This window comes from Loxodonta africana, chromosome 24 (assembly GCF_030014295.1).
Source record: "Loxodonta africana isolate mLoxAfr1 chromosome 24, mLoxAfr1.hap2, whole genome shotgun sequence".
Taxonomy (NCBI): domain Eukaryota; kingdom Metazoa; phylum Chordata; class Mammalia; order Proboscidea; family Elephantidae; genus Loxodonta; species Loxodonta africana.
Genome location: NC_087365.1, coordinates 27,660,382 through 27,682,817, shown reverse-complemented (window position 1 = coordinate 27,682,817; position 22,436 = coordinate 27,660,382). Strand labels below are relative to the sequence as shown.

General features: G+C 43.2%; 2 protein-coding genes across 2 annotated transcripts in view; one reads left to right on the top strand and one right to left on the bottom strand.

The window, feature by feature from the left end:
- Positions 1-717: 717 nt before the first annotated feature.
- LOC104846039 (zinc finger protein 343-like) lies at positions 718-22,087 on the bottom strand. Its single transcript, XM_064275871.1, has 6 exons — positions 21,211-22,087; positions 7,624-7,888; positions 7,383-7,441; positions 3,891-4,017; positions 3,362-3,658; positions 718-830 (listed from the first exon to the last, which is right to left on the bottom strand). Exons 2-5 carry the CDS (start codon positions 7,664-7,666, stop codon positions 3,648-3,650), a joined length of 240 nt encoding a protein of 79 aa, XP_064131941.1. The 5' UTR covers positions 7,667-7,888; positions 21,211-22,087; the 3' UTR covers positions 718-830; positions 3,362-3,647.
- TMC2 (transmembrane channel like 2) overlaps positions 17,785-22,436 on the top strand; it is a 135,998-nt gene continuing 131,346 nt past the window's right edge. Inside the window, exons 1-2 of the mRNA XM_010591820.3 lie at positions 17,785-17,830; positions 21,651-21,806. Of these exons, the coding sequence (XP_010590122.2) occupies positions 17,785-17,830; positions 21,651-21,806 (202 nt within the window). The remainder of the gene's footprint in view (positions 17,831-21,650; positions 21,807-22,436) is intronic.

Genomic DNA, 22,436 nt, shown 5'->3' with positions numbered 1-22,436 from the left:
CTCACCTTAGTGTGTCCTCTGGTGTTTGATGAGATTTGACTTTGGCCAAAGCCTCGCCCACACTCATTGCACACATGTGGCTTCTCTTCTGAGTGTGTCCTCTGGTGGTGAAGGAGCCCTGACTTCTGGGTAAAGTCTCGCCCGCACTCACTGAAAACATATGGCTTCTCCCCTGGGTGTGTCCTCTGGTGTGTGATGAGATCTGACTTTGAGGCTAAAGCACTGCCTGCTCTCCAGGGACATGTAGAGTTTCTCACCTGAGTGTGTCCTCTGGTGTCTGATGAAATCAGACTTGTAGCTAAAGTCTTGCCCACATTCACTACAAACATAGGGCTTCTCCTATAAGCGGGCCCTCTGGTTGGTAATGAAGTTTAGTTTCAGGCCACAGTCTGGTTCATCCTCTCTATAGGTGACTGCTCCAAATCTTGAGGTTTGTAATTCCTTCAATCCTTTGTCTTTTTCCACGGAGTTTACTCTTCGGGCTGAGTTGGGCTCTGTTCCTACCACTGTGTTGCCTTTTCTAGGGCTTGCTGAGTGTCGTTGGGGTGGGCTGGAGAATGCCCTTGAAGTCTCTCTCTCCCCTGTCCTCCCACACAAGGGTTTGGAGACTTCTTCTCTCACTTGACCTTCCGTGTTTTCACTCCAACACCTTTGATCAGAATCCTGCTGCTCTGGCTGCTTCTGATGCCCTGGGCTGGAAGCCTCTGGATGGAAGTGATTTTCTGCACATAAGCCTGTGAAGGTCTGACGCACATGTTGGCTGAGGAACTGCTGACAGGAGAAAGTAGGAAAACAGGAGGAGCAGTAGTGGATTTCTGGCCTCAGTTCCGCTGAAGAGAGAAAGTTTTCCGTTAGAATAGCGATAAGTGGGCTGCCTGGGCTGTTCTGTCCTCTCTCATTACAGACGGTATCTTATTGCTGGAGCCCCTGCGTGTGGCATCAAGTTAAGTGCTTGACTACTAGCTGAAAGGTTGATGGTTCAGAAGACAGGCCTGGTGGCCTGCTTCAGAAAGGTCACAGCCTTGAAAACCCTACGCAACATTTCTACTCTGCACACATGGGGCACCACGAGTCGGAATTCACTTGACGGCAACTAACAATCTTACTGCCACGCTTGTAATCGACAACGTACACATATTTGTTTCTCACCAATAATTCATTTATATTCCTTTGCAAATTACATGTTCTGTTGCAATCCAGAAGGAGCCCTGGTGGCACAGTGGTTAAAGCACTTGGCTGCGAACCAAAAGGTTGATGGTTCAAACCCACAAAACCACTCCATGGGATAAGGGTGCGGCAGTCTGCTTCCATAAAGATTTAAAGCCTTGGAAAAACCATGGGGGCATTCTCCTCTCTCCTATAGGGTCACTATGAGTTGGAATTGACTCAACAGCAATGGGTCTGGTTCTCTGGATATATACAGAGAGAGAGAATAATGCTCAAAGCTGACTTTTTTTTTTTTACTAGTTTTGGGCAGACTTTTTTTTTTTTTTTACTAGTTACAGTAAACTATTATTTGGTTTTAAAAAGACTTCAGGGGATATTTTTGGTTTAAGGTTTGAAGATTATATCAGGGCAATGATTTCAGAGGTTCATCTAACCTCCGTGGCTCCAGAAAGTCTGGAATCCATGAGATTTTTAAATTTTGCTCTGCATCTTCCCCCTTTTGATCAGGATTCTCCTACAGAATGTTTGATCAAAATGTTCAGAAATGGTAGCCAGGCACCATTCAGTTCTTTTGGTCTCCTGGCAAAGGAAGCAGTTGTTTATGGAGGCGATCAGCCACACATTCCATATCCTCCTCCTATTCCTGGCTCTCATTCCTCTGTTATTCCAGGTGAAAAGAGACCAATTGCCATGTCTTGGATAACCGCCTGCGAGCCTTTAAAACCACAGGCACTTTGCAACGAACTAGGATGTAGTACAGAAGCACTAAACATGTTATCAGGCCAATTAACTGAGATGTCTCATGAAACCATGACCCTAAACCTCCAAACCAAGCAATCAAATCCCATGAGGTTTTTGGCTATACATAAGCAACCTGTGCAGCTACTCTCTTTTTGTCATTATTATAAACATATCTATCACACAATTTGAAGAATCTCTGTAAATAGTTTTAATAAATGAAAAAAAGAAAAAATATGATTAAATCAAAACCCACAAAAAAATTGGCATTTAATTTTAACTTCCATTGCAGAAAGCATCTCTCACAGCCCTCCCCTTTGTAAACTGTACCCCCAACTTCACTGGCCTCCTTACAGTTCCTCACACTTGGCAAGGACATCCCTCCCTTCAGGCCTTAGTATCAATGACAACTCCCTCCATGTGAAATGCTCTTAACCCTAGGCACCTAGAGTTCTCCCTCACCACCTACATCTTTGGTCAAATGTCACCTTCTTGCTGCTTTCAAATATCCAATTTCAAAATTCAGCCAGCCACCGTGTCACACCTAGAACCCTCAACATAAAACAAAAATCCTCACAACTGGACCAATAAGCAACATCATAGTAAATGGAGAAAAGATTAAAGCTGTCAAGGATTTCATTTTACTTAGATCCACAAACAACACCCACGGAAGCAGCAGTCAAGAAATCAAATGGTGTACTGCACTGGGCAGATCTGCTGAAAAAATCTCTTTAAAGTGTTTAAAAAAAAAAAAAGATGTCATCTCAAAGACTAAGGTGCGCCTGACCCAAGCTATGGCGTTTTCAATCATCTCATATGCACGCAAAAACTGGACAATGAAAAAGGAAGACCGGTGAAGAGTTAATGCCTTTGAATTGTGGTGCCGGCGAAGAATATTGAGTATACCATGGACTGCCAAAAGGACAAACAAATCTGTCTTTGAAGAAGTAGAGCCAGAATGCTCCTTAGGAGCAAGGGTGGCAAGGCTACATCTCACATACTTTAGACATGTTGTCAGGAGGGATCAGTCCCTGGAGAGTAGCATGCTTGGTCAAGTAGAGGGTCAGTGAAAAGAGGAAAGCCCTTAATGAGATGGACTGACACAGTGGCTGCAACAATGGGCTCAAGCCTAACAACGATTGTGAGGATGGTGCAGAACCGGGCAATGTCTCATTCTATTGTCATAGAGTCACTATGAGTGGGAACCGACTCGATGGCACCTAACAACGTAACAACGTTTTATTACTAGTTTTTCACTTTATAGCACTTGTGAAATTTTAACGTACCATACTGTAATATCTACGTATATAAGTTTACTGTTTGTTGTCTGTCTCCTTATACTCAAAAGTAAGCCCAGTGAGGGCAGGAATTTCTAACTACTACATTTACTAATGTGTTCTAAGTGTCTAGAATATTATCTGGCACATAGTAAAAACAAAACAAAACAAAAACAAACCTGTTGCCGTAGAGTCAATTCCAACTCACAGCCAGCACTTGTGTTACGGAGTAGAGCTGTCCCATATGGTTTATTTTTTGTTTATTTATTTTATTTGGTCCACAGGGTTTTATTGGTTGTAATCTTTACAGAGGCAGATTGCCAAGCCTTTCTTCTGTGGTGCCGTTGCGTGGGTTCGAACCACCAACCTTTAAGTTAACAGTTGAGCGCAAGCTGTTTGCACCACCCAAGAACCTTTGGCACATGGAAAACCGGAAAATCCCACTGCCTTCGCGTCGAATCAGACTCACAGCGACCCTAAAAGACAGAGTAGAAGTATTCAATAGGGTTTCCACAGCTGTAAATCTTTATAGAAGTGGACTGCCACATCTCTCACCCATAGACTGCTAGTGGGTTCAAACAGTCAACCTTTTGGTTAGCAAACGAGTGCTTACCCACTACACGACCAGGGCTCCTTTGGCACATAATAGGTGGCTAAAAATAAATATCTAGTGAAATTAAAGAAGGAAAAGAGCAAGCACATCCTCACCCAGTAAGAGGAGATTCCTGTAAATCTCCAGCATCACTTCTCTGTACAGGTTCTTCTGTTCAAAGCTCAATCTCTTCCATTCTGCCTCTGTGAAGACCGTGGTGACATCCTCAAATGTAACTGGCCCCTGGAATAAGCAATAACTCAGTGCCATCACCATCAGTTTGGCCCTCCAGAGTCTGGATCTGAAGAAGTTCTCTCATTCTCTTCAGAGAATTCAGTTCTCCATATCAAGTTCTCCTGGACACGACTGTATACCTGGTTTTATCATAAAATCTGTGGGGAGCACGAGTGATGCATAAAGCAGATCCCGGCCCTCACGCACTGTCTTAGTCATCTAGTGCTGCTATAACAGAAATACCACAAGTGGATGGCTTTAATAAAGAGAAATTTATTCTCTCACAGTCTAGTAGGTTACAAGTCCAATTCAGGGTGTCAGCTCCAGGGGAAGGCTTTTTCTCTCAGTCAGCTCTGGAGGAAGATTCCTTGTCATCAATCTTCCCCTGGTCAAGGAGCACCTCAGGCACAGGGACCCCAGGTCCAAAGGACACGCTCTGCTCCTGGTACCACTTTCTTGGTGGTATGAGGTCCCCAACTCTCTGCTTGCTTCCCTTTCATCTGAGAGATAAAAGGTGGTGCAGGCCACACCCCAGGGAAACTCCCTTTACCTTGGATCAGGGAGGTGACCTGAGTAAGGGCGGTGTTACAATCCCACCCTAATCCTCTCAACATAAAATTACAATCACAAAATGGAGGACAACTACACAATACTGGGAATCACGGCCTAACCAAGTTGATATACACATTTTTGGAGGGACATAATCCAATCCATGACACACACCTATGACTTCACTGGAGAAATGATTTGTGAATCAATTTGAAAGCATTAAGCAGCATTCAAGAAAGTGACTTTGAGGATTGATAATGGAGGAATTCCAAGATGGGAGAGTATATGATGGGCTAGAAAAGAACAGAAGGCATCATGGAGGTGGGGCTTCTGCTGGCCATTAAAGGATGGTGAAGATTTAAAGGAGAAGATGGAAGGAAACTTCAACTGTAGAGAAAAGTGTGAGCGAACAGATGGGGTCTGAAACGAGCATTTCTGAAGAGTTCAGGTTACCAAATATGATCTGTAAATTTGCTATCTTTGCTTATGTATTTTAATAACCTTTCTAATAAAATCTTTAACACTTCGCTCATCATATAGAGTAATATACTTCATCTATGCAAAACAGATGGCAAGACCCAACAGACAGAAAGGGCCACATAAACCAGAGACTACATCATCAGCCTGAGACCAAAAGAACTAGATGGTGCCCGGCTACAACTGATGACTGCCCTGACAGGGAACACAACAGGGAATCCCTGAGGGAGCAGAAGAGCAGTGGGATGCAGATCCCAAATTCTTGTAAAAAGACAAGACTTAGCGATCTGACTGAGACTAGAAGGACCCCAGAGGTCATGGTCCCCAGACCTTCTGTCAGCCCAAGACAGGAACCATTCCCAAAGCCAACTCTTCAGGCAGGGATTGGACTGGACTATCGGATAGAAAATGATACTGGTGAAGAGTGAGCTTCTTGGATCAAGTAGACACATGAGACTATGTGGGCAGCTGCTGTCTAGAGTAAAGATGAGAGGGCAGAGAGGGTCAGAAGCTGGCCGAATGGACATGAAAACAGAGTGGAGGCCAGGAGTGTGCTGTCTCATTAGAGTGAGAGCAACTAGGGGTATATAGCAAGGTGTATGTAAGTTTTTGTATGAGAGACTGAGTTGGTTTGTAAACTTTCACTTAAAGCACAATAAAGATTAAAAAAAAAAAAAAAAGCTGGCAAGAGAATGGCAGTAATATTCCAGAAAAAGGACATTTTCAGATAACTTAATCTTTAAAAAATAAAGACAAGCACATTAACCTGTTGCCGTTAAGAAGACTGTAAATCACAGCAACTCTATGGGACAGAGTAGAACTGCCACATATAAGTTATGAAGGCTGTAATCTTTACAAAAGCAGACTACCACATCTTTATCCCATGGAATAGCTGGTGGATTCGAATTGCAGACCTTTCAGTCAGCAGCCAAGTGCTTAAATCACTACACCATCAGGTCTCCTACGAACAGTTTATCGAGGTAATAATTCAAAATTCATTTGCTTTATAATTCACCCACTTTAAATACAGGAATTCCTGACTGTGCACTGTTCCAATATGCACTGATTTCAGTTACCATGGTTTAGTTAGATAACCCCAGTCCCCCAACAAAGTGGTTCAAATTTCAGTTCCCATGGTACATTAACTGTGAGTAATTGATAAAGTACAAACTTTTCTGTTAGCTCTTTGGTTCACAGATAAATACATAAATACAGATGTACATCAAGATCAGTAATGAATCATATCACTTCTTTCAAAGTAAAGCTGACGGTAGGGGAGGGAGAGGTGCTGATCCAATCAATCATAACTATATAATAAACTCAACAAAAGCTCTGGACACAGAAACTCCAAGGGCTTCCTGGTTGGTGGAAAACATCGATGCACATGGGATGGCAGCACATCTCTTTTTGGGACATGGAAGCTCCATGCTGGGAATTCGGGCAGACCTTGCCTTATGCATCTATTTATATCCTTTTTGCTATAAACAAGCTGTAATAATAAATGTAGCACTTTCTGTGAGTTCTGTGAGTCATTCCAGCAAATCAGCAAACCCAAAAGAGTAGTGGGAGCCAGTAGGTCAGAGATAAAGGAGCGCAGGGAGGTCTCCCAAGCTTGCAGCTAGCATCCTGAAGGGATAAGGGACAGCTCAAATTTGTAGCCAGCAGGTCAGAAGTGAGGGTGTTGTTCAGGCTTTCAAACTTGAGGCTAGAATCTGCCTATTCGGCAGTCTGAAGAACAGTATCCTTTCCACTCGTGAGATCTGACCTAGCTCCAGTTGGTAGGGTCAGAGAAAGAAGTGCTATGCGGTAGCTGACGTCAGAACTGGACAAGTGGAAAAGTGACTATTTTATATTTAAGATTTATCGACATAGTATATTTCTATAAGTAAGACTGGCCATTATAGATGTTTGTTGAAGCTGCATGTTGGTACCTGACAAACTATTTTTACTGTGCTTTCTATTTCTGTATGTTTAAAACGTTCAATGATTAATAAGTAAAAAGATGCCCAGTATATAAGACGGTATCATTAGATAGTACATACGTGCATGTGTAGTGAAATTTAACAGTACATTTAAAAATTTTAATAACCTCAGGTTTTTTAAAATATTCCTATGTCTTAAGAGCTCATCTTAGAGTTTCCCGGACTCTTAATATTAATCTTGGGTATATTTTCCAGCAAGAAAAATAACATGCAGAAACCATTCTAAAATGCCTAACATGGTACCTGACAGGAAGGCTTGAAATACCTAAGTGTTGATCACCTTCTCCCTTCCCAAGACAGAGAATATATACCTATTCTCTGGAAAATGAGCCAGCGTTTCAGAAAAATAAGGTAATTTTGACTCACCAGTACTCTGGGCTTGCTCTTCTTCTCTTGGGTCCAGTCAGTATCCTTAGAAGACAAACCTAAGGGATGAAAGAGAAGCTGTGAGAAAGCAGACCTCCCATAATGCTCCCAGAGTAGCTCTTCTGAGCCATGGGATGGAAGGAAGTAGCCACTTTACTAGCTGTGGCCACTGAAGCATTCTCACCTGAACCTGGAGCCTTGGCTCCCCTCTTCACCTCTCCAGACCCTCAATAACTCTCACCTTTTGCCTTATGTTTTTGAGTCAATTTCTTCATGGTCTCCATCTCTTTCCTGTTCTTTGAAGCCAAATTCTTCTCCCAGTCCTTGCTCCTTGGACAGAAGGATCAGGCAACCTAATGGCCTCAGAGTCAGTCCAGTGACTGCCTTGACACTCTGCCACAGGGCCAGCTGGAAGTTACTTCATCTCAAGGTGGATTTCTGCTGCCTGGGCTGACTTCTTCAAACCTCAGTTATGAAAGCCTCTCTTGTCTCCATGCATCCAGGACCTGTGGGATGGAGAAGCAACTTGATGCTGCTGGGTCCTTTCTTGTGTGCTCTAAACCCATGCCTCTTCAGCAGGGATCCTGGTCTCTCACACCCTCCTCATTCAACAATCACAGTGTCTCAGTCTACTTGGGTTCTCTGGATTTTTCTACATGTATTCATTTCTGGCCTATAAGCCCTCAAGTCTGTTACCTGACACCCTCCCTTACCTGTCAAAATGTACTGTGTCCCTCTGGTCCCCACATCTCAGATTCGAGCTCCATGTCCCAGATCAGTTTCTGCTACATGAGTCAGAGAAGACAGAATACAGCCTAAAGCCTGTGGAAAAAAAGCCTCTAACATCTCCCTCCAGACCAATCAGGGCATGCAGCCGTCAGCTTCTGACTCCCCTAGCCCAAGGTTCCAGCTGTGTTCAATTCCCTATGTCCCTGTACTCTGAGGAGTTTAGGGGTCTGAACCAAGTCCCTCCAGGTCTTATAGTGACTTCTACAAAGGTAACACCCTACCTTCCATTTCTGTGTGTGTATGCCACACGACCCTATCAGTCAAAGTCCTCCACTCATGTAGTCTAGAGGAGGCAGGTGGTGTTAGGAATAATGCCACCTTTAGAAGCTCCTCTGACATCCTGGCCAGGATCTTAGCCCACATGACTACAGTCCTACTGCTGCCTCATTGCTGTTACCTGCCACTGAGTTGCTTTGAGCTTAAGGTGACCTCATGTGTTCAGAGTAGAACTGCTCTGTAGGGCTTTCAAGGCTGTGACCTTTTGGAAGCAGACCACCGGGCCTATCTTCCAAGACACCTCTGAGTGGGTTCAAGTTGTCAACTTTTCAGCAAGTAGTCAAGAGCTTAACCGTCTGCAATAGCCAAGGACTCCTTATTACCACCTAGTACCCCTTTAAGGCTAGCTGGGGTTCCCCCAGAAAGCTCTCCTGACTCATCCCCCAACACTGCAGGCAGAGCTGCTAACCCCCTCTTCAGTCCAACCTAGACATGTCACCTTAATCAAACCATACTGCAATTTTTCTACTTAAATGTTTATTACTCCAATGTGAGCTTCCTGTAAGAAGAAATGCATCTCAGTCATTTTGCTAATTCTAGTGATGAGCATAAAATAGGCCTTTGTGGCAGATTTCATCATTTTCCCCTACTATCCACTTCTTGGTGGCCCAGTGGTTAAGAGCTCAGGTTGCTAACCAAATGGTCGGCAGTTCGAATCCACCAGAAGCTCCCTGGAAACCCTATGGGGCAATTCTACTCTGTTTTATGGGGTTGCTTTGAGTGGGAATCTACTCGGCAACAATGTTTTTTTGTTTTGTTTTGTTTTTTATGAGAGTAACGTGTTCCAAAAGAGGCTTTCCTTTAGCCTTGATTCAGCTGGAAAAGGTCACGGTGTAGAACAAAAACCAACTTACAAAGAATGAGGAATATGGTTGGGTTTAAGGTTAGATCGCTGTGAGTTTTTTGGGTCACATGTCACTGCTTCACAACTTAGCCTAAGCAGATAAATATAGCTTTCCTTCTAGTAATACTAGTATCAGTAGCTAACATTTATAAAGCAGGTACTATGCTAAACGAAGACTTCCATTAACCTTCACAACAAAGCCAAGATATAGACACTAGTATTATTTCCATCTCACAGAGAAAACGGAGGCATTAAGAAGTTGATTTGTCCCTGTGACTATATCGCTATCAGTGTTGGTGCCAAGACTAGAATGTAAGGTTCTCATTCCAAAGCCCCATTTCCTCACCAATACCTAAAATAATATCCACTGAAAAAATGACTACATGAAAAAACAGAATGACCAGATGTTCATAGGGGTTCAAAACTCATGCTGAAGAAAGGAGGACCTTCAAAACGAAGTAGGGAAAATGGTCCGTATTGTATAGGATCGGCTATGTTATCCTGTAGTAAGAAACAACCTCTCAAATTCTCAGTGACTTAAAGTAATAAAGATTTGTTTCTCACTCAGGCTCTATGTCCATCATGTGTCAACTGTAATCGTGCTCAATGTCGTCTTAACTCCAGGGCTGAGGCCAACAGTGTAGGCTCTAATTGGAACATGACTAGTGGGAATGGCAGAGGAAGGGAGTAGAATAAGGAAATGAAAAATGAAGAATCATACACAGTAGAAGAATAATATTATGAATAAAAATCAACACAAAGCTAGTTCCTATGAGGCAGAAGTAAAATATATCCCTGATTTTCAACTTCTTCAAGCTGCTGTGCCAGTCCATCGTCTCTGACACCAGCCACTCCCCCTCCACTCACCACTCTTCTTTCTCCACTGGATTCAATAATTCATCGCAACACTCACAGAACTCACAAACTGTACTTACAGTTAAGTAGTTTATTGGGATAAACTCAGGAGACAACTCAGAATAGAATGCAACTTGAAAGTAACAGAACACAACTCAGGATGCCAGTCAGGACAGCTGTCTTGCAGGATAACCCTTGGAGCAAAAACGCTCCCTACTGGTGCAGTTCTCCATCAGGATGTTAGACAGTTCTGCTCTCAGGGTCTCCCTGCCATCGAGGCATCTCTGCCACTAACTGGCCCAGCTCACAGCCAATGTAGCAGCTTGCTCAGCTCTCTTAGGTGCTCTCTCCCATCAAGGCTCCCTGCTGTCAGACCTCAGTGCCACTTACTGGCCCAGCCCATAGCCAGTATAGTAGCTCCATGACCACTCAGCTCCTATGTGGCTCCACTTCTCTGCTACCTCAGCTTTTAGCCAACATCTCTCTCTCTCTCTCTACCTAAATTATCAGTCCAGGCCAGATAAAAATATCAAACCATCAAGCTGTTTATAGGTTATCCAGGAAATGTCAATCAACTGGGAATCACCTAGGCAAAAGTAACAAACCTCTCAGGGTAGAAAATAAACTGGGAGTCCCACTCCTCCCTCCAACCAAATTGCTACTCCAAAGACCTAGGGCAATGGTAACAATTCCTCAGGGTTTAGGACGAAAATCTCCCAGATTGTTTTTACAAAAAACCAAGGCAAAAGGCCACAGAAAGGAACTCACTACACCATACCCAGGCTCTTAAAAATTCTACCCAGTAACAGTTCTGCCCATAGCTCATTGGTGAAACAAGTCACATGGTCACTCTTCAGTTCAACAATGTAGGGATGTATCCTTACCGCGAGAAGCCACACGGGGGGATGCCAGGATATTTGATGAATGATTAAACATGCTATAACAAGGTCCCAAGCTCATGGACCCATTTTCAGCCACCGTCCCCACAACTGACTGGGACTTCAATGTGCTAGCATCTGTGGCCATGCTCAGGTCACAAAAATAAAGAACATAATTTCTACGCTTGTCATACCATCAGGGAGCAGGCAGGAATACTGACCAAGAAAAATCTAACTCGGCACAGAAAAAATAGGATGCTATGAGGGAAGATCCAAAGGAGTGCAAAGAAAGCTACTATTCAGAGCATAGGAAGATGTCTGTCCACCTATCTAGGCAAGAAAAGATACCCTATGCCAAGGGGATAGTCTGATCAAGCAGAGACAGAAGAGAGACAGAAAGAGAATAGAAGAAGATTGAGATGGAGAAGGATAGAGAGAAAACGTTAAGACCAACAGTTTAAGACCAGAGTTGAACCAATCCTCGATCACTCACACCAATCAACACAGGTCATATTAATTACCAGGCAAAAGTATGAAACATCAAGTTGTTTACAACTTACCTAGGAAATGTCCATCAACTCAAGAAATCCCCTGGGCAAAACTAACAAACCCTCTGGGGTAGAAAATAACCTGGGAGGCCTACCACTACCACTCCCAAGTTGCTCCTTCAAAGAACTAAAATCAAACCAAAACCAAACCCAGTGTCGTCAAGTCGATTCTCCCCCAAGCAGTTTTTCAAAACAAACCAAAGCAAAAGGCCACATAAAGGAACTCATTTCACCATTAACAAAAGATTAAGACTAATGGTCACAGGACTAAAAAGGCAACATGTCTGCAGATGGAAATTTTACAATGGTATGAGTTCAACCGTGTAATAAGGAATTAAAAATATCTGGAAGAAATGACTATTTTCCTAGGTGAATACAAATTATCTAAAACTGACTCAAAAAAGGGAAAGGGAAAAAAAATGTTAACCAAAGAAGAAAGTGAAAAGGCAGTCAAAGATCCACTCTCTGAAAGGCATCAGGCTCAGGCAATTTATTGGACAGTTTTAGCAAAATTTTGGTGAATAGGTAATTCCTGTATTAAATATTAAGTGCAACAAAGCATTATAAAAAAATGCTCCTAACTCATTCAAACAAGGACACCAAAAGCAAACAAGAGCACTACAGAAAAAGAAAACAAGAGGTCAATTCCATTTATAAGCATGATAAAAAAAAAAAAAAAAAAATCCTAAATAAAACACTAGCAAATGGAATAGAGCTGTACCTTAAAAAATAACACATCATGACCAAGTATATTTTATTCCAAAAATGAGAGGACAGTTTAACATCAGAAAATCTACTATGGGAGGAGGAATCTCCATTCGTCTTCCAGTAAACTGGTATTTTAGAAAACTTTTATCTGAAAAAATCTTATTAACATTTGCCCTATTTGCTTCATCACATATCTATCCATTCATATAGGTGGGTATCAGTGTAATATATCTTTCAATTTTCTGTACGCATGAAAAGTGTCATCAGAAAACACTGGGAGAAAATAGGATTCAAAGAGACTTAAGTATTTTTAAAATACACAAGCCTAAAAGAGCACTTTTATCTGTTGTTGCTATTTCCCAGATAAATCAACTGTCTGATTTTTACTCAAATATAAATAAATGTATCTCTGACCACACTATAAAAGACTTCAGGAATGAAACGCTATCTGTAGCTATAAAGTATAATATGAAATGTGCAGAAAACAAACATCATAAGCACAACTTCCATCATAAAATCCTATATCTCAACAACATGCCATGGATATAATCTTCTTTTAGTTCCATTAGTCTCAGAGATGACCAATGATATAATTTATAAATCTCACTTTCCCCTTTGTATGCCAAGTCCATTGTGACAAATCTATTTCCTTATAAAAAAAAAAAATAAGAATACCAATATTTCAAGTGCATAATCTTCTATAAGCTGCTATGGAATTACAGAAAAGTTCTGATGTAACAGGAACACTCTCTAAATTCTTGGTCAGTATTTTTTCTCAAGAGGTCTCCAGCTATTAAATCATTTATCTGGATCCAATATCGTTAACATAGATGTTTTAAAGTACATGGTCCCTGAATCAGTCAGCAAAAGATGGCAACTCAACTGGGTAATTAAGGAGAGTTTAGGAAAAGGACTATTTACAAAAGTGTGGGCAGGATTAGGGAAACGAAAAAGGATGCTGGTAAGTTTTTAAAAGAGCACAGCCTTTACCAACCCTAGGTCTAAAGGTGGTGGGGCAGTTAGCAGAATCAGGAAACAGAACTATGTAGAGAGGGTTGCTTGACGGAAATTTTGGCCTTCAGCCAAGTTACACAATTAACTGGGATGACCCAGTGCAGAGGAAGCCAGAAGAATAAATACATAAAAAGAGCAAAGGAGGGAACTTGGTAAAGACAGAAAAGCCATCTGAACTAAATCTCCTAAAAATAATGAGTATTATTATGGACTGAATTATGTCCCCTTCCAAATATGTGTTAGAGTCCTAACCACATTACCTGTGATGTAATCTAATGCGCCCAAAACCAAAATCAAACCCGTTGCCGCTGAGTCAATTCCAGCTCACAGTGACCCTATAGGACAGGGAAGAACTGCCTCACAGAATTTCCAAGGAGTGGCTGTTAGGTTTGAACTGCTGACCTTTTTGGTTGACAGCCGAACACTTAACCACTGTGCCACCAGGGCTCCAATCTAACTACCTCACATATAATGTAATATAATGCAATCACGTTCTAAGACATTCTAATGTAATCAGTCAGTCATTGAGGTCATGCCATAGAGTGAGTCCTAAACCTAATTACTTCTGAGTTATAAAAAAAAAAAAAAAACAGAATAGGCAACAGACACAAACATGGTGGAAAGACAGACGTCATATAAGGATTGTCCATAAGCCAAGGAACCAAGAAACCAACCAGGACTACCTGAAAGGAAGGTCAACACTATTAATTATTCAGTTTGGGCAGAGTCAGAGGTAGGCAATAAAAACTGGCCCTTTTTAGTGGGTGAGTGGCATGATCATTCTTAACTCAGAGGAACAACTCAAAAGGCAGGTTGAAGGGTAAACTGAAATACAGAGAAGAGATGAAAATCTGGTTAGCACAGGAGTAGAGATGAAGGGAGGGGAATAACAAAGGGGTATACCTGTTAAGGCAGAATTGAGATCGCTCAAGAGCTAATCAGATGGATGGGAAATCTGAAAGAACAAGGAAGCAAAAAGGACCCAGTGTTCCAGTTTGTGACAAGGTACAGAAACTGCAGCCATTACAGAGATCAGCAACAGGGAAAGAGAAAAGGAAGGGACAGGGAGAATTTACCTTGCTGAATTCCAGACACTCCTACAACTCATACTTCTTACTGTTGAAGGAGTATAAGGTTTGAGCTGTAAAATGACATTTTTAGGACAAATGGAAAGAATTCAAACCAAACCGGGTATTAAGGCATTAAGGAACTACTGTTAATTTTGTTGACTACAAAAACTATAGTATTGTAGTTTATTTTCAACAAACAATTCTTACCTGTTGGAAATGCATTCTGTACTATTTACAAGTGAAATGGTATGTTGTCTGGGTTTTGGTTCCAAATACTCTAGCAGGAAAAACAAAAAATGGGGGCTCAGGAGTATTAGATGAAACAAGAATAGCAGAATGTGGCTGTCTTAGTCACCTAGTGCTGCTATAACAGAAAGACCACAAGTGGATGGCTTCAACAGAAGCCCAAATTCAGGGCATCAGCTCCAGGGGAAGGCTTTCTCTTTCTGTTGGCTCTGGAGGAAGGTCCTTGTCATCAGTCTTCCCCAGTCAAGGAGTGCTATTCCCCTGGCACTACTTTCTTGGTGGTATGAGGTCCCATGTCTCTCTGCTCGCTTCTTTTATATCTCAAAAGAGATTAGCTTAAGACACAACCTAGTCTTGTAGATAGTCTTGTCCATTAACATAACTGCCTCTAATTCTGCCTCATTAACATCATAGAAGGATTTTCAACACATAGGAAAATCACATCAGATGACAAAATGGTGGACAATCACACAATACTGGAAATCATGGCCTAGCCAAATTGGCACATATTTTGGGGGGACACAATTCAATCCAAGACAGTGGGTAACTGATGAAGCTCCAAACCCTGATCCTAGCCATATTGCAATCATATCAACTTCTGTAATGTGCTACTACTTCTTTGGTAAAATGGGAATTTTGACTTAACTTTTGAACTGGCTGAGGGAATCAAGTATCACAGTGATTGTAAAGTGAAGCATCTGGCACAGCAAAACTGTCTAGTAAATGACAGAAACTATATTTTGGATAGAAACCCTGGTGGTGTAGTGGTTAAGTGTCACGGCTGTTAACCAAGAGGTCGGCAGTTCGAATCTGCCAAGTGCTCCTTGGAAACTCTACAGGGCAGTTCCACTCTGTCCTATAGGGTCGCTATTAGTCGGAATCGGCTCAACAGCAGTGGGTTATATTTTGGTTTTCACAGCAACTGGCCCAGTTGTGGGAATCCAGTTGCCAGGGTGGGGTAAGAATGGTGGAAACCTGAATGAGAGCACTGGTTTGGGGTAATATTCCCTGTAGAGGCCCTTCTCCTTAAAACACATCTGGTATGTAGGAAAGGTGACTGGGCCTCCAAGGCTCAAATAGGATATTGCAGGGCACAAAATGTCAAGGATGCGCAAAGGAAATTCACCCACCATTTAGAGCAGACGAGACACTGCAGGAATGTGAAAGCTAAGTGGCACCCACACAGAAGGGGTCTGTCAGGAGCCAGGAGTCCTCCCTTTCTCTACACAGTCCTCTCTGGACAGGCAGTGATCTGAGGTGAACCAAGAAATGAAACAGGCAGTGTGAGCCTAACGACTGTCTTTCTCTGTCCCCAGATAACAGGCTAGAAATTCCCAAATTTCAAATGAGGAGGCTTCCTCTTCTTTAGAAACAAACAAAATCCTCAGACCTGTCACAGAGGAGTATCGGCAGCTTCTGGTGCACAAAGCCAAGTGTTTACATCAGAATACAGTCCGCACTAACCAGTCTAACTCATTCTGAGTAGGGAATTCATCTTTTTTGTGCCTCAAGGCCACAAGTTGTATTATTATTAAAAATAGTGAATACTTACTAATTTCTTTACTACATACCAGAAACAACTCCAGGCACTGTACAAGTTTACCTCCCAAAAGTGCGATGAGTTAGGTCTTGTGATAAACTGAGGCACAGACAAGTTATATTATCTTGCTCAAGGTGACAAAGCTAAAGATTTGAACTCTAGCTGTGGCGTGCCACATTTTTAGCCAATTAGGCCAGTGATAACGTCAATAGTGACTTACCCCTATGGAGTGTACAATTTTCTAATTGTATCCATACATAGGGTAGATAGAATGTAGATGAAACAAGATTGGCCATGATTTAATAAATGCTGAATCTGTTGGTGGGTCCATGGATTTCATTGTGCCATTCTACTGAGTAGGTTTAAAATCTGTCCTTAATAACAAATCAAAAATCGAAGTCCTGATACCTGGACACCACCAAAGATGCTGGACGTGATCTGGAGAGTTGGCCAACAGTGCTCAGAGGTTCCCACTCTACTTAACTTCCCTACAGCCCCAAACCAGAAGTGGCCAGCTGAGCCCCAAGACTCGAAGCAGAGGCAGATAGAGGAAGGGGGAATCAACCAAATTGCTACCTACACTACAATTAAGCTAGATATCTTTGTCACAAAATCAAACAGGCCCCTGCCACCTGTCAGAAAGTAAAATACTCAGCTCTGTAGAAGTAAAAGACTTTATCGAAGGAATAGTACAATTGGAACTGGGAAACACAATGCAATGTGAAATTACAAAGTGCTTCCAGAAGCCAGCAAAGGCAGGGTAGTTAAATACAGAAGTATCAGGGAAAAATTATAACGAGATTCATCTGTCGTTTTGACATATTAGTGGTAGCTTGCTTGTTGCTGTGATGCTGGAAGGTACGCTACCGATGCTTCAAATACCAGCAGGGTCACCCATGGCAGACAGGATTCAGCACAGCTTCCAGACTAAGACTAGGAAGAAGGATCTGGTAATCTACTTCTGAAAACATGGGCCAGTGAAAACCTTATAAATAGCAGCGAAACACTGTCTGATAAACTGCCTGAAGATGAGCCCCTCAGGTTGGAAGGTACTCAAAACACGAATGCGGAAAGCTACCTCCTCAAAGTACAGAAGACCTTAATGAGGTGGATGGAGTAAAACTTTCAGGACCCTTCATTTGTTGCGGTGGCACAACTCGAAACGAGAAGAATCAGCTGCAAACATGCATGAATAATTAGCACATCCAATGTGCGAAGCATGAATCTAGAAAACCTGGAAGTCACTGAAAATAAAATGGAAAGATCTAAGAGAAATAAGGAAACCAATGCAAGTACAAAATGAGGATCTGAAAAAAAGAGATACTGCAACTGAAAGGGACAATAACTGAAATAAGAAACACAACAGAAGGAGTTACCAACAGATTTATTCAGGCAGAAGAAAGGCAGCAAATTAGGATTCCTCATAGCAACGCTATGTACAATGGAAGGAAACTCTGCCCTGAAGGGCAAACAGGCTTTGCCAGGCCAACATGGCCGCCCTCATGCTTTCTACTGGTACACTGCCATTTGCTCAGTCATTTTTATGTAATTCTTGCTGAGGCGGCCTTACAGAAGCCTAGAGGCATCCCTGGCATGTAGCCACTATTGTTCACCACTACTATAAAACTACTGCCATGGAGATCTGCTTGATCCTGCTGCTGCCCAGGACCTGCCTTGTGGGTAAGTCTCCCTAACAAACTCCTCTGCTACCACCCTGAAGTTACTGAACTCTTTTTTCCATCTCTCGGCATCCCCCATTTTTTTTTTTTAATAATTTTTATTGTGCTTTAAGTGAAAGTTTACAAATCAAGACAGTCTCTCACACAAAAACCCATATACACCTTGCTACACACTCCCAATTACTCTCCCCCTAATGAGACAGCCCGCTATCTCCGTCCACTCTCTCTTTTCGTGTCCATTTCGCCAGCTTCCAACCCCCTCCACCCTCTCATCTCCCCTCCAGGCAGGAGATGCCAACATAGCCTCAAGTGTCCACCTGATCCGAGAAGCTCACTCCTCACCAGCATCCCTCTCCAACCCATTGTCCAGTCCAATCCATGTCTGAAGAGTTGGCTTCAGGAATGGTTCCTGTCCTGGGCCAACAGAAGGTCTGGGGGCCATGCCCACCAGGGTCCTTCTAGTCTCAGTCAGACCATTAAGTCTGGTCTTATGAGAATTTGGGATCTGCATCCCACTGCTCTCCTGCTCCCTCAGGGGTTCTCTGTTGTGTTCCCTGTCAGGGCAGTCATCGGTTGTAGCCAGGTGCCATCTAGTTCTTCTGGTCTCAGGATAATGTAGTCGCTGGTTCATCCGGCCCTTTCTGTCTCTTGGGCTCATAATCGCCTGGTGCCCGTGGTGTTCTTCATTCTCCTTTGATCCAGGTGGGTTGAGACCAGTTGGGCATCCTCCATTTTTGGTGGCAAGTTTCAAGTTCTCCATCTCAATGAAAGTCTCTTTTTCACTGACTCTCTACCAAAAATGACATCCTTCTCCAGGGACAGGTTCCTCTTGATAACTGTCCAAAGTATGTGAGACAAAGTCTCACCACCCTCACTTCTAATGAGCATTCTAGCTGTACTTCTTATAAGACAGATATGTTCATTCTTCTGGCAGTCTGTGGTATATTCAATATCCAACCCCAGGCTGTGGTGTGTGATCAATCATGGTCCACAATTTCTGGGTAACCTAGTGGTGTTGAGGCAGAGCCCAGGGCAGGAAATCCCATACACTGTACAGCTTACTCTGGCTGTTTTGAATTCGATCTGTGGAGGTCACTCTTCCTAGCAAGATACCTCTCATAAACCAGAATGTCCAGGAATTCAAGTACATAATTTTGGGTGGGCAGAAAAACCTTTACGGGGTGCGATACTCACATCTTCGGCCTCTCTAGAGTCAAATTTGAATCTTCTGAAGGAGTGAGGAAGAGGATCTGGGGTCTAATTAATCTTATTTTTAAAAGTGGTATATTAAAGTCTCCAACTATTATTGTAGCACTATCTCTTTCTCCCTTCAATTCCATCAGTGTTTGCGTAATACATTCAGGTCCCCCAATTTTGGGTACATATATATTTTGATTGTTAAATCTTCTTGAGTAATGGATTCATTTAGCACCATATAACGTCCATCCTTATCTCTTCTGACAAATTCTTTCTCTGAGTCTATTTTGCCTGATATTAAGATTGCCACCCAGCTCTTTTTTGGTTATGGTTTGTGTGGAGTATTTTTTTCCATCCTTCCGTAAGGCTTTAAAAGAAAGTGAGGAACATGTTATTGGACACTGGAGGAATGTCGATGCTTTTTATGTAGTGGCAAAAAACTTGTCAGAATGATGTTCAAATGTTTGATGGAAGATAGAATTTGTAAGTGATAAACATGGATATATGGCTAAGGAGATTTCTAAGCAAGATTTTAAAGGGACCATGTGGTTTCCTTGCTGCTTATAGTAAAATGCAAGAGGAAAGCGAACAGTGCAAAACAAAAAAACTCTAAAGACTTGGAAAGTTCTGTTGTACACACTAAGGACACATATCTTAGAGTGCTCACCAAAGATGTTACCACCCAATCTTTCGTTAAAAGAGATTAGGCCTGTGACTGATGGATCTAACCAACTACTGAGAACAAGGAAGAGATCGGCCTGGCTGAATTAAATAAATGCTACATTTCAAGGCCCTGTGTGCTTGACCAGCTATAATAAAATAGTCTCTGAATCTAAACCTAAGTGCAGACCACCATGTAACTTTTGCTGCTGGCACCCGAAACCTACTTGTAATTAACAAACTAGGTGCTTAGACAAGATAAGGGGCTACATTTAAAAGCCCTGTGTGCTTGACCAGCCATAAATTACGGATAATCCTCCTGAGTGTTTTTCAAGGCCTCACCAGGTGCAGAGCATGCACAGTAAACATCAACATGGACTATGAAGGACCTTCCACATGAGACAAACATGAAGGGGGACCCCTCCCGGGGCTCGAACCAAGATCCAGGGGCATCACACATGCACAATATCCCAGAATAAGTCCTGTTGGACATCCTGGCAGCATTTGTGACAGACTCCATCCTGGTTCTAGGAATACCTGTGAGGAAGTCCATCTTGAATTTTAACTGCACAAACATTTGATTTTCATAATCCCTCCCCTTCTCCTGGAAATCTCCACCCACCTAATGAATAAAGATAATGTCTCCCCCTCCCCCCAAAACACTTTAGTAAGCTCTGGGGAATCCTTTGTTCAGTGGGAGACTGGAGGCTAGCATAGGTGGAAACCCCTCTCCGTCTCTCCCTCACGAGCCTTTTACTCTGTCTCTAATAAACTTTTGTTCATGTGGAACCTCTGAGCCTCTCCTGGTCATTCTTGGTCAGAAGAAGGTAAGAACCTAAGCAGGGCTTAGTCCCGAGGTGGGAAGCCCTGCCCTGTAACACTAACACAGCAGAAAACATCAGCTTAGACCGAAGGGGACAGACCAAAAACAAAAGGAAAGAATGTTGTCTGCCTCTTGGAATTCTACAGGCAGGAAAAAGGCCAAAGAAGTTACATCTCTAGTGCTCGAACGGAAAAAAACAAAAAAAAACATCCCCGGAGCAGTTCAGAGATCAGCAAAAACCAAGGCACAGCAGGTCATGAAACACAACCCTCCCCTCCTCCCCCACCCCCGCTCAACTACCACGTGATGTCTCCAGCACCTACTAAACACAAAAACAAAAAATCTTGACATGTACGATAAGTCCTGGATTTCCACAATGACTCGGAAAGGAAGGACCAAGTAAGGGAACCCACCAAAAAACCCTGGGGTTTTATAGCCGTTGCCGCGCCCCCACCAACAGAGGATGTTACTGTATTTGCTCCTAGCTGAAGTCTTTTTTTTTTTTAGAAGTCATCCCTACAGCTCGAATAACCCCGACAATGTACGGCCGGAGCAGTCCTCTCTATTCGGCAATTGTTTGTCCCAGACGAATCCCACCCCTAAGTTCAAAAAAGAAATTCGAAGTTCCAGGTCACTCCCGCCCCAGCCACAACCCGGGGACTGAAGGTGCGAGTAGCGCCCTGCAACTCAAGGATCCAAACCTGTGTCCCCAAGCTCCTCGCCCCAAACGCGCGTCTTGACCGGCGCCCCCTTCTCCAAAAATGGAACATCCGGAACCCTCAGGCACTGAACCGCGAGGGCGCAGCCCCCCGACTCTCCTGCCAGCCGAGCTCCACCTCGGGGCATGACGCTGGGCCCGATCTTTCCTGATCCTCCTTGCGGGAAAAGACATTCCAGTTCAAAGATCCGTGAGGACCTCACTTGCTCCATCAAAACGTCGGCAGCAGCAAGGCGCCAGAACTACAGTCCCAGAATCCTTGCAGCCTGCGGATCCCACTGGCCGTCACAAAACCTGCTTCTGAGCCGCGCGGTGAATTTACCCGGACGATAGCCATTGTGGCGGCATCCTTCACTCGCTCTTCGTAAAATACCTATCCGGTAAACTGGCAGCGGTTTCCGAATGAGGTCTCCGTCCTGCCAGTACGCCTTAAGACCACACACTCGGGAGCAACCTGTGCCGCAGCGTTTGCAGACGACTTCCGGGCCCCGCCCCGCGGCACGCGAGAATACGTGAGAAGGCGCTTCCGGTTGGCATGTTTGGCTGGCGCAGCTACCTGGCTGGAATGCTTGCTGGCTGGTGAGTTAATTTTTTCCGTTGAAACGGAGCTGAGTTCTCCAGGCTTAGCCTCGGTAACATACCGAGCGACATACAGGCCTGGCCTCGTGCTGCCCACGTGCCCCTATGATCAGCCTGTTTTTACTTACCGGGTAAGAGGCTAGGAAAGCAAAGCGTGCTCCCAAAGTCTCAGTTGAGCTCAATTCCTCAACTCCAGCGCTTGTCTCTTGCAGTCATTTTCCTCTTGTCGAAGTTGGTAGCAAATTCTCACCCTGCTCATGGAGAATGGAAGTCTAACTCACAGGCTGGATCCTGGCTCTCTGGCCTTTTTATAGGACTGACGCTGATTGAGAACTGGGACACTCCTGTATTTTCTGCAACACGCCAGCTGGGGTGTATTTCAGCTCATGGAAAGGGTGTTCAAATTGTAACGGTAAATGAAAATTATATTGAATGTTCCCTGTTGCCAAAAGGGCAAGATACCTTATATGACATTTCTCAGACAAACTACAGAGATGGAGAACAGATCTGTGGTTGCCAGGGAGGGTGGGAAGATCTTACTACAAAAGGATTGCACAAGAAAGATTTTTGAACTGATGAAACTATTCTGTATCCTAATTGTGGTCGTGGTTAAAACAAATCAAATTGAAC

What these genes read in the sequence shown, in the direction of transcription:
- LOC104846039 (XM_064275871.1), bottom strand. Translation starts at nt 7,666, where the DNA reads ATGGAGACCATGAAGAAATTGACTCAAAAACATAAGGCAAAAG. An exon ending in TCAAAAACATAAGGCAAAAG is followed by an intron (nt 7,442 to 7,623) that starts GTGAGAGTTATT and finishes TTCATCCCTTAG; the next exon opens with GTTTGTCTTCTAAGGATACT. An exon ending in AGAGCAAGCCCAGAGTACTG is followed by an intron (nt 4,018 to 7,382) that starts GTGAGTCAAAAT and finishes TGCTTATTCCAG; the next exon opens with GGGCCAGTTACATTTGAGGA.